Source organism: Salminus brasiliensis, chromosome 23 (assembly GCF_030463535.1).
Source record: "Salminus brasiliensis chromosome 23, fSalBra1.hap2, whole genome shotgun sequence".
NCBI classification, from domain to species: domain Eukaryota; kingdom Metazoa; phylum Chordata; class Actinopteri; order Characiformes; family Bryconidae; genus Salminus; species Salminus brasiliensis.
The window spans coordinates 8848238-8860708 of NC_132900.1; the positions used below are offsets into that span (position 1 = coordinate 8848238).

Genomic DNA, 12471 nt, shown 5'->3' on the forward strand with positions numbered 1-12471 from the left:
GTGTGTGTGTGTGTGTATGAGCGCGTGGGCAGCAGTGTGTGGGCGTATGCAGTGATGCTTTAATCCTCTCTCTGTTCTCCAGGCTGTGCGTTCCTCACCTACTGCGCCCGTGAGTCAGCCATCAAAGCCCAGAATGCACTACACGAACAGAAAACTCTGCCAGGGGTACGTATTCTCTCTCTCTCTTTCTCTCTCTCTCTCGGTCTCTCGCTCACTTACTCTCTCGCTCTTTCTGGTGACTCACACAGACGTGCAGTCAGGGAATAAGAACCACTCCCACTTAGGCCTCTTTCTATCACACACACACACACACACACACATAAACACACACATATACGCACTCACACACAAAATCCTGATTATTTAAAGCTGCTCATTGCTAAACATCTCCACTTAGGAAGCATACACACACACAAACACACACACACACACACAGTAAGTACACATCCAGTTTTGAGGTCGGTGTGCTTAAATGATTTAGTACAGCGAGTGTAAGTCAAACACTCGTCCCCGAACTCAAAAAAGTGCAGTCTGCATGATACATTATATGTCCAAATGTTTGTGGACACCCCTTCTAATGAATGCACTCAGCTACTGTAAGTTGCACCCATTGCTGACACAGATGTGCAAATGCACACACCCACACATAGCTTGTCTAAGCCCTGTGGTGAAGTACTGAGTACTTGAGGGGTATAAAGCCTTCCAGTGTTGAGCTGTGGAGCAGTGGAAGAACTGTGTTCTCTAGAATAATGGCTGGTGCTCCATACAATACATTTGGCATGAGGTGAGGAATTGGGGATGAGGTGAAGGGGGATCATCCAACATCCTGACCTCACTAACGCTCTTGTCCCTGGATGCAATGCTCCTCCAAAATCCAGTAGAAAGCTTTCTTCCCTGGACAGTTACTTTTTTTAACAGCAGTGGCAGCTTTGCGACCCTGGGTATTAAACCCTGCCATCAATAACCCAGTGCTCTAACCACTGCCCCACCATTGCCTACATGTATAAGGGGAGCACTGTGTGATGGGGGAGTCCTAGCTAGTGGGTGGGATTAGCAATGACTAGCTTTCACCCTTACAGCACTGTTAGCATCTTGTGAAGGGGGAAGTCTTAGATAGTGGGCGGGATTAGCCATGGCTAGCCTTCACCCTCTCAGCACTATTAGCATCCTATACACCATTAACATCACTGTTAGGATTATGAGCTTATACACCATTAGCATCCCTGTCAGATTATGAGCCTATACATTGCTAGCATGACTGTTACCATTATGTGACCATACATTGTTATTATGCTTGTTAGCATCATGAGCCCATATATTGTTAGCATCACTGTTGGAATTATGAGATTATATATTGTTAGCATCACGTTTAGCAGTAGGGGCCTATACACTGTTAGTATCACTGTTAGGATAAGGATATTTAATAAAGTTAAATAAATAAATTTTTGACAAGATTGCATTCATCACAAGCAAATTGTGTGTGCCCCAAAAAGCCTGCGTTTGATTACTTGTGCTCCATTGCTTTAGGTGAATGTCATTGCAAAGCCTGTCACTGTGTATTGTCCTCAGTGAAAATTCTGAATTGCTCCCCGGCTCCGAACCACTCTGTGTCCTGGGACGCCCTCGTTCCTCCATTAAGGCTCTGGCCTGTGCCTGAGAGTGAGGAGGACTCAGAGAAATGATGGCCCAATCGAATCAGCCTCCTCTGAGCATCCCCCTAATGACCGGAGCCATCACAGACGACATCCAACACATTAGTCACTTATTTGTTTGCGTGTTTGTTTTCCGTTTCTTTAAAGTAATGGCTGGCACGCCGTCCGCCAGGGGGGAAGCTGTGATAGATATCGCCTCGTCTTCCCCGCTAATGGAGTTATGATGCGTCCCTGCCCTTTGCTTTTGGCTTGGAGGGGGCTGGCGATCAGTGCCAGGCTGATGTGGAGAAGTTTGATATGGTCTTGTAGACAGATAGAACCTTTACTGACCCAAATGAAAATTACGATTCCTTGACTGAGTTGGATTACTCGATAAATCGTAGGAGAATGTCTCTTCTTTATGAATTAACAGTGTTAAGTTCACAGTTTACGTGACAGTGATGCAGACTGGTCTCTCTTAAGGCCAGACATGCTTTATTTGTTTATATGAGGGTAGCTTTAGGACGCTAAATGTTGGTGGCATGACAACAACCAAGATGATGGATTTGCTGTTTCAAATGAAAGTAAATGTACCAAAAAGCTTTTTAAGGAAAAGGTATAGACAAGAGAAGGTCAGGTTCTATAACAGGACTAGTTTAGGACTAGTGTGTGAAAATTAAGGCATTAATTAATTGCTACATTGCAAATGAACTTCCATTTGAACTCGGGTGTCAAAAAGTCAAGTAGGAAATTCTAAGAAAACTCTCAAGAAGGAAATTTCAACTGGAACGCTCCCACGAGTCGGATTTCCAACTCGGAAAGTCGGGGGAGCCTCCCTAACCCAGACTTAAAATCCAAGATGGCTGCACTGAACATCATAAAGCATCAATAAAGCAATAGTATTTTACAGTTTATTAGCACCTCTACCTATTTGTGTCTCAGTAACTCAGCCGTACACACAGGACTGTCCAATGTCTCTCTGTGGACGTGTTTCTGTGCTGTTTGGATGTGCAAAATACTGTAAAATGGGCTGTTATCAACTGGTATCACTAACAATGCTAAGCTGGGACTATGCTAACAACATTAACCAGGGGCATTAGAAGGGACATATTTTGGTCAGATTCGCCATAAAACACCAGCAAGGGATTGGTTAACCAGTTGCGGTAATCTCCAAACTCTTTAACTAACTGTTTTTGGGAATGTTTTGAAATAGTGTACAATCATCGGAACGTTAACTCGGGTGTGACTTCATTCCTAGCTCCGACATCCGACATCCGACCAAGGCAAATGGAACGCAGCTGCTGTTAACTTAAAAAGGACTGACACCAGTTATCTGAATACTTGGGTTCTCCTTGTTAGCTTTGTTGGCTTTGTTAGTATTCGTTTCTCTAGTTAGTATTCGATGCTCTAGTTTGTTATGCTTAGCCACTGGTTTAGCCACTGTGGAGCTGAGAGACAGAAACAAACAGTGGTAGCAGGCTAGCTAATTAATTTAACTGAGTCTGATGATATATGAACCACCATAAATCCATACAAATTTAGTATAGAGTCATTGAGTCTTGAGTCATTGATCAGTAACTTGAAGCAAAGTTAGCCATGGCTTTCCATTTAGTGAAACATCTACACTGACTGTGAAGACACACCTGTCTTCTTGTCCGTTTTTAAGGATAAGTATTCGAATACTAGTTCAGAAACATCCACGTATTGAAGTGGGATGGTAAAATGCTATTCCTGTCAGCTCTGCTGAATTGCTAATTAGCGATTTATTACTTTATGCCATTGCAAACCATCTTTATAAATTATTTAACGGTTCAAGCCATATTTGATGGTTTACTGATGGGATATATAAACAATGCTAACTGATGAGGTATAAGCTGTCGTTTGGCTGAACAACATTTCAGGCCAAAATACCCAGCAGATGCTCAATCACTGGTTTAGCCACCATGGAGCTGAGAGACAGAAGCAAGCTAATTGTATTTACAGACTGCCATGATATATGAACCGCCATAAATCTATACAAATTTTATATTCACATAATTTCAGATATTGACTCATTGATCAATAACTCATCAGGTCATTGATACTGAAGGAGATTTATTAGGTATTTCATGATATGGAGTTTGAAGCTCAACTTGCCTTTCAGTAAAACACACCGTCTCACTGTGGGATACATAGAGCTGGGCAATATTTTATCGTATCGTGATACATTTTGTTATCGTGATACACAAAATGCTTTTCTAAGCATATCGAGGATACTGTTAGTACTTAAAAAGCACTGATCAGCTGTAGGTTTCATTACAGACATTGTGATTAGACTGGTGTAATTAGATGAAAATAAATTCTTGGAAGTTGACTAAGAAACTGAATAGTATCTGAATAGTAGTTTTTAAGAATCTGCTACTGATGTATTTAGTCTGTGATTACATGTATCATGATAAATATTGTGTATCTTGAAAAACCTAAATATTGTGATATAGTATTTTTACCATATCGACCAGCCCTAGTGATACATCATCCCAGCACATTTAGAGAAGAAGTATTTAAGGACTTTTAAGTTAGACTGTAAAATACTATTTGTGCTAGCTCTGCAAAATTGCTAGTTAGTAAGCGGCACAGATTTTGGATGACCATTGCTTCATGTCATCACTGTAGCTGTAGCTCCAGTGTCAATCCAAAGAGACAGACTAAGCATATCTAAGCTGATCTACTACATTCTTTACTATTCAAGGCCACATCTTTCCACAATCCTAACTCCTCCTGTATGTGAAAATGATTAAGAGATGTGTGCAAAAATTAGACAGGCTGTATGTTAGGGACTCAGGAGGGGCCACAGCAGGAGTGTTGTGGGGGGCGCTGTGTTGGGCTGCTGTGTGAGGACATGTACACATGGTGTGCTGTCACGAGCAGGCATGAGGGTGTGTGTTCATGCACTCCCGGAGGGTCTATTCTTGCCACCACACCAGCTGCCGCTGAGAGAGAAAGGAAAGAGAGAGTGAGAGATAGAGATGAAAGAGAGAAAGCATGAGCGAGGGGCAAGCGAGCATGAATCGCTCTATAAAGGGACGAGGTAGATTTATGGAAAAGGTTTTGACCATTAATCTTGTGGTCATACGCAAGGGCACACAAAACCCATAGGCATGCAAATGCACTCAGCAGTGCGCGCACATGCGACCTTTTCTGACCTACACGCATGCCCTCGGACCCCGCATAAATGTGGCTTGCGCCGAATTTGCTTTGGGTTTTTCTTTATTAATTAATTAATTTATTTTTACCTCCGGATAGCCTGAGAGGCACTTTATACTTACGGCCTGCTGTGAATTGGCCTGCCCAGGCTCCGCCCACAAATACGTTCTTTCATAGGAGCTGTCATCACAATGAACTCTTTACAGGACGCTAGTAAATATCCCATTCAATCTAATGAGAAATTGTAGCACACACCCACTAGCTAGGACTCACCCTGTCACATGATGCCATCAGCACTGAGAAGATCGTCTTTTCAAGCTGCTGCTAACACACCGTCACTGCACTGCTGAACACGCTCGGAGGAGAAGGCTAACCGCCAATTCTGCTATGTTAGCTAACATATGCTCACGCTGGCTAGCATCTTGCTAAGTGATGGGGGGAGAGGGAGGGCTATCTTACTCAACGTGAGAAAGCAAGGCAAATTTATATATATATTTATTATTATTATTTTTACAATCTGTTTGATTCAGTGCCGGAGCTCCAGCCAACGCTTCTGGTATGAAAGCCATCAGATCCTTACTGCAGTGCTTCACAATGTTGTGTAAGGCCTTTGCAGAAGAGTAGAGATGCTGTTACTACAGCATAATATACTACATATATTACGTATACTACATATATTACTACAAATACTACATTATTACCCTTGATTTCAAAAGCAAGTTTGAAGGAGCAGGTGTCTACAAACTTTTGGACATGTAGTGAATGTAGAAAATTGGCTGGAAGTGGCTTATTGAAGTTTTTACTTCTTTCAAACCAGCAAATCATGTATTTTCAACAGAGATGCCCAACGTCTGGACGCCCCTGTTTATGGCCACTACCTATTGTTGAATTTCCAGTAAAATCCTATTCTACTGAGATAGACTGCTATTGTAGCAACCTTTCCATGGTAACAAAGAAACCATATGCAGTCCATCCCAACACACAAGCAAAAATGGTCACAAATTGAAATGAACAGCGTACTCGTAAGACAAGACCTGACTTCTCATTAGTCTGAATGGGATTTCTTTTTTACCCACATTCTGCAAATCTTGCCTGACCTAGCAATAGTAGCTAGGTTTGTGGGCGGAGCATGGAATGGGTCCACTGTGTGTCCTGTAATAGTGATTTTTGTCGGTTCTTCCAGATGGCAGCGAAAGCCAAAATCTCACCAGTTTCCTTTATGGCTGGTCTGAACGAAGCCCAGTTTTAGAACGGGTCGGTTGTCATTCTGCACCCAAAAAGGATATGTGCTACTTTTTTTTCTGTGCATGTGTGTGTGTATTTGGGGTGGGTCACTCTAAAAAAAGAGCGTAACGGAGGCATATTTTTAGGCTCGTTAGCCTATTTTGGGTGGAGGGCCAGAGGCGTCCTACACCAGCCTGATGTTCTGCTGAAGGGGGAGGCTCAGGCTGGCCTGCTTTGAGTCTATAAAGACAGGATATGGGTTTCAATCATTTGCCAGGCCACTGCCATTGATACAGGTATAACATTGAGGTTGGACGTTTTTATGCTACGATTCAGGCGAGAGTGGCTGGCCTACATGCGTGTAGCACCATCAACTACGTGTGTGTATATATATATATATATATATGAAAAGTATTGCACAATTAATTCCACATTTATTTGAGCAATAGAGAAATAAACATTTTAATTACATTTTTAGTCATATCTAATTCGTCATATCCGACATTCCTACCCAGCTGCTAGGACTTCCTCCAGTGCACATGCAGCCAGCCAACCACATCTTTTTGAACTACCTCTAATGCAACATCATTAGAAAGCTGAACTCACTTGGAGATGAACACTAACTTCCATTAATTTTACATCAGCTAACAGACGACCACACTGATTAGCATTGGCCTGAGTGTTGGGAAGAGGCATGGGCCATCCTTTTCATAGCTATTCTACCCATAGAGACTCCTGGCCATGCAAAAGCTGTGGCACATCCCAATGTTAATGCCAGCACTTAGACAGCAGGGCCACCCAGGTGCCCAACTGTATGATACGTCAGCAGTTCTTAGGCCTCTTTATATCCAATGCTGTTACAAATCAATATACAGCACTTCGGAATTGCCAGTCTTTACATCTATATCTATCTATAGATGACGAGATCTCAAACACATTCAAGTGCTCTAGGCTGCAGGAAACGAGAGAGCTGACACAATTGTCAAATAAATACAGGCTGCATAAATAAAGCAATAAACAGAAAGATTGAGAAAGAAAGGCAGAGAGAGAGAGAGAGTGGGCGAGAGAGGAAGAGTCAAAGTTGGGTCACAGTGGAACGGGGAGAGAGAACAAAAGAGGCTTGGTGAGTGAGCAAGTATAGGGGGTGGAGAGGAGGTGTGAGAGGGAGAGAAAGAGAGAGCGAGAGAGAGAGAGGGAAAGAGATGGAATATGCAAATGCAAACAGCAACGAACAGGGTCATGTTGACAGCTCCAGGCTGTTGTGTGTGTGTGTGTGTATGTGTGTGTGTGAATATATGTGTGTGTGTGTGTGTGTGCCCGCTGAAACCATGCGAGTGCAACATGCCGACATCTCCAAAATACGTCTTTCTTAACTCGGAGGGCCAGAGTAGTGGGGTCAACCAGAAAAACGAGAGCAGAGCAGAGAGTGAGAGAGAGAGAGAGAGAGAGAGAGAGAGAGAGAGAGACAGAGAGAGAGAGAGAGAGAGAGAGAGAGAGAGTCACATAGTCATTCCATATTCATACAAGACATTAACGGACAGTGGGGATGTAAGCTCATTATTTTTTCATCTCAAATGAAAGAGCGGAGAGTAAAAGCAGACAGGGAGGGCGAAGGACAATCCCTAAAGATGAATTTACCACGACAGCACATTTGGTGCCTTCCTTGACCTTTGGCCTTTTGCCCGTGTGTGTGTTTTTTGTCTCTTCCCAGACCAACAAAGAATGCAAGTCTGTTCATATCCCTGCCAGCTAACCCCCAATTTTACAGTTCTTTGTTTATTTTGCGGACCCCCTGGGTGCAGTCACTTGCGTCCTTTTCGTCTCAGTTGCCTAAACCGTCTGAAGGGCTGGGTTTGGGCGAGTGGGAACCGATGGTTATCCTTGAACCGATGGTAGATTTGTAGTTCGTAGATTTGCACAGTTGAGATTATTTGGAGGTGTGTGTTTGTTCATGTGTATCCCTGTGGAAATACACAAGTCAGCCATAACATTAAAACCACACCTCATCCCCAACTCCCCAACTCATCCCAAAAGTATTGGATGGAGCACCAACCATCATTCCACAGAACACAGTTCCACTGCTCCACAGCTCAATGCTGGGGGCTTTATACTCCTCTAGCCCACGCCTGGCATTAGCAGCATGGTGCCAGTAGGTTCATGTTCAACTGTTCTTGCGATGTTTATCTGCTCTAGACAAGCTGTGTGTGTGCATTTGCACATCAGTGTCAGCAATGGGTGCAACTTAAAGTAACTGAATGTTAGAAGTGGTGTCCACAAAACTTTTCTATAAACTAAACCCTTGAAGAACCTTCTGTTCTGGACAGCGGTGGTCTCTAGCTTATTTCAAGTATTCAGCGGGACCACCTTTTACTGATCCTGGCCTCAGACGCTGTACTACCCCACATTTCCCCCCTCAAATATAGGTCAAACATTAACTTATTGAGTGGCGTGTGCTGCTGGAATTTGGATGGAGATGTATGGATCTGGTTAAGCCTCAACGTCTATAAGGGGCTGCAGCTGGTGGGTGACAAGGCAGCGTACGGCCATTGGGCTGCTAGCTGAGATTGGCTGTTGCAGAGTGAAACTCAATAGAGCCCTGCTGTAGATAGTGTAGATCTCTATTCATAGCGCTCTCCCTATGTGTGTGTGTGTGTTTGCGTGTGTGTGTTATCTATCCATTGCTCTGTGTATATGTGTGTCTGTTATCTATCTTTGGCCGTGTGTGTGTGTATGTGTGTGTGTTTGTGTGGTATCTATTCACTACTCTCTCAATCCTTCAGCAAGGCCCTGCCTAAGGGATCTATAGTTGCTATAGTAACAACAGCAAGCCTGTTATCAGCTAAGTGTAATGAAAGAAAACTCAATTCCAGCTTTAGTGCCACACACTCGCATACACACACACGCATACACTCGCATACGCACACACACACACACACACACACACACACACACACACACACACACACACGATCACTTCCCTACAGCAATAAGAAAAAGTAAGAATGCGCTGGTACTCGCCTCGCTCTTTTAGCTTAGCCATCTGGTTTAGCCGCGTCTGCAGTTCATGTAAGAAAAGGCGGCAGATGTAAGTGTGATATGCTTGGTTATCTTCAGTGTGTCGGATCAGTCTGGCGAGGAGTTGGGGGTGTCACCGTGAAACAGAGCGAGCTTACATAACGCCGGCCGCAGGTTACGACTGTTAGCTTTTGCCTGCAGGCAGCATTAGCTTTCCACGCCTTTCTTTTGCAGTTTTCTGTTACGTCTGACCGTAAGTGCATCCCTGATAGCCCGAGTCAGGCTTTGTTAACCCCTTCACATAAGATTCCTGTCCTCACTGTCCTGATACCTCTTGATATCAAGGGTCACTAGGGTGAAACTGATTATGCTGGATGGTTGCTTTGATTTTTTTAATGGTATCCCAAATGGTTGCTATGGTGTTGCTGAGTGATTGCTATGGTGCCCCAGGTAGTTGCTGTGGTGTTGCTAAGTAGTTGCTATGTGGTTGCTACGTTGTCTCAGGTAGTTGCTGTGGTGTTCCTAAGTGCTTTTTATTGTATCTCAGGTGGTTGCTATGGTTTTGCTAAGTCTATCTATCTATCTATCTATCTATCTATCTATCTATCCATCTATCTATCTATCTATTCATCTACCCATCTACCCATCTATCTATCTATCTATCTATCTATCTATCTATCTATCTATTCATCTACCCATCTACCCATCTATCTATCTATCTATCTATCTATCTATCTATCTATCTATCTATCTATCCATCTATCTATCTATCTATCTATCTATCTATCTATTCATCTACCCATCTACCCATCTATCTATCTATCTATCTATCTATCTATCTATCTATCTATTCATCTACCCATCTACCCATCTATCTATCTATCTATCTATCTATCTATCTATCTATCTATCTATCTATTCATCTACCCATCTATCTATCTATCTATCTATCTATCTATCTATCTATCTATCTATCTATCTATCTATCCATCCATCCATCCATCCATCCATCCATCTATCTATCTATTCATCTACCCATCTACCCATCTATCTGTCTGTACTGTGTTGTGTTGTCTGTCCGCACTTGTTTGTTTGTGTTGCACTTGTGTCTTGTATGCACTGTCTATGTTGCACCATGGTCCTGGAGGAACGTTGTTTCGTTTCACTGTGTACTCTGTATGTAGTTGAAATGACAATAAACCCACTTGACTTGACTTGACTTGACTTGACTATCTATCTATCTATCTATCTATCTATCTATCTATCTATTCATCTACCCATCTATCTATCTATCTATCTATCTATCTATCTATCTATCTATTCATCTACCCATCTACCCATATATCTATCTATCTACCCATCTATCTATCTATCTATCTATCTATTCATCTACCCATCTACCCATATATCTATCTATCTACCCATCTATCTATCTATCTATCTATCTATCTATCTATCTATCTACCCATCTATCTGTCTATCTGTTCCAGCTCTGAAGGGTTCAGGGGTTAACGGGAAAGGGTCTTGCGTACTTCCTCTCGAGAAAGCTTCGCTGTCAGCTGGCACTGAATTCCACCTCCCTGCCTGAGCGAGAGCTGAAACAAACACTGCTGCCCGCCGGCTGTAGCTAGGCAACGCAAATGCACTGGAGCAAGCAAAGTGGCTGTGCCAAAAATCTGCCTGCTCTTCAGGAGATGCTCTGAATTTATGAAAGCAGCTCTATTTGGTACACGGCTGTAGTTCTCCTCACCTCTATTATCTTCATTCTTGTCTTACTGTCAGTACTGGCTCCTTCTGTCTAGCACTGAAAAAGGGTTCTTTTACTCATAACAATAGTGGAACCTTTTTTGGAGCTGTAGAAAACCCAGCTCCAGCTTTTACTGTATTTGAAGAACTATTGAACCATTGCAGCTGTTATGCGAGGTGTCATGGCCCCATACTGAGCCACTGCCTTTACTAAAACCCTGAAGGATCCATTTTTTTTTTGCGTATATGCCTGTATACCACTGTTTTACCACACATGCCACGTACCAGACAATCATGTACATCAATCAAAGCTCAGTTCCAAATCTGCTGTTAGAACTGCTCCATATGAATGCCTTTGGATTTAGAATGGGGTGCCATAAAAGCTCCTGGAGGTGTACTGTAATTTGTAAAAAAATATAATGCTCATTTTGCTAGACTTTTTTGGCTTGGAGTCCGATTCAGCTCTCCTGTGGTCTGGATTTGGACAACTGGCTTCAGCTTTGTACTGCATATATACCCAAGCATGTAGTCATATTTGACCTCATATTTCTATAATTCTCTATACAGTGTTCATACAGTAGACAAACCTGGTGTGACAGATTGCACTACACTATAGGAAGTGTTGGGGGCACTATGGTGTCTATTTAGTTGCACTGTAAGTAAAGGAACTGTGTGTTGTGCAGAGTGATGACGCTGCTGTGGGAGGAATTCTGGGGGAATTGCTTGGACTAATGCTTAAGTTAGTTCATCTGATACCAGTTAAAGGATTCATCAATTATATGAATAACTGTTATTTGCAGCCCTGATGCATAGGTAAATCAGTGTGTGCTTGAATGTGTGTGTGTGTGTGTGTGTGTGTGTGTTTGTGTGTTTGTGTAGTCTGAGTAGTGCTGATTCTGTCGTATTAGCCTTATCTAAATGGAGTCTTCTCTACGAGGCCGGGCAGTGTCATGGACTGAGGCTTTTTACGTAACAGCTCACTGCCACTGAGAGAGGAGTGTGTGTGTGTGTGTGTGTGTGTGTGAGAGAGAGAGAGAGAGAGAGAGAGAGAGAGAGAGAGAGAGAGATAGAGAAAAGAAAGAGAAAAAAAGAGATGCAGAAAGAGAGAGGTAGAGAGATATAGAAAGAGAGGAAGGCCAAGGGATACAGAAAGAGGGAGAGAGACAGAAAGAGGAAGGACAAAGGGAAAGAGACAAAGAGAGAAAATCAAAGACACAGAGAGAGAGAGAGAGAGAGAGAGAGAGAGAGAGAGAGAGAGAGCGAGAGAGAGAGAGAGAGAGAGAAAGTGAGACAGAGAGAGAAATAGGATGCAGAGAGACAGAGATCTGCCACTTGGCAATGACCTACAATGCAGGCACACACACACAATCTCTCTCTCTCTCTCTCTCTCACACACACACACACACACACACACACACATCAAAAGGAATAACGATCCAATCCTACACTCATGTATTCTAGGTCACAGCAGCCCGCCCCCATACACTCCATTTTTTTCTCCTTTCAAAATGCAACAGTGATGTGATGCGCTGCCAGAATAGGCTGGAGGGGGCTGTGTGTGTGTGTGTGTGTGTGTGTGTGTGTGATCCATCAACTATTGCTTAACCCTGAAACCTTCTAGCTCTGTAGTGTGCTTCTGGTGAATTTGTGTGCAGATACAATTATGTGTGTG

General features: G+C 43.0%; 1 protein-coding gene across 1 annotated transcript in view; it reads left to right on the top strand.

The window, feature by feature from the left end:
• Positions 1-12471, top strand: part of LOC140546158 (CUGBP Elav-like family member 5) — a 195165-nt gene that overhangs the window by 19509 nt on the left and 163185 nt on the right. Inside the window, exon 2 of the mRNA XM_072669342.1 lies at positions 83-165. Coding sequence (XP_072525443.1) covers positions 83-165 — 83 coding nt within the window. The remainder of the gene's footprint in view (positions 1-82; positions 166-12471) is intronic.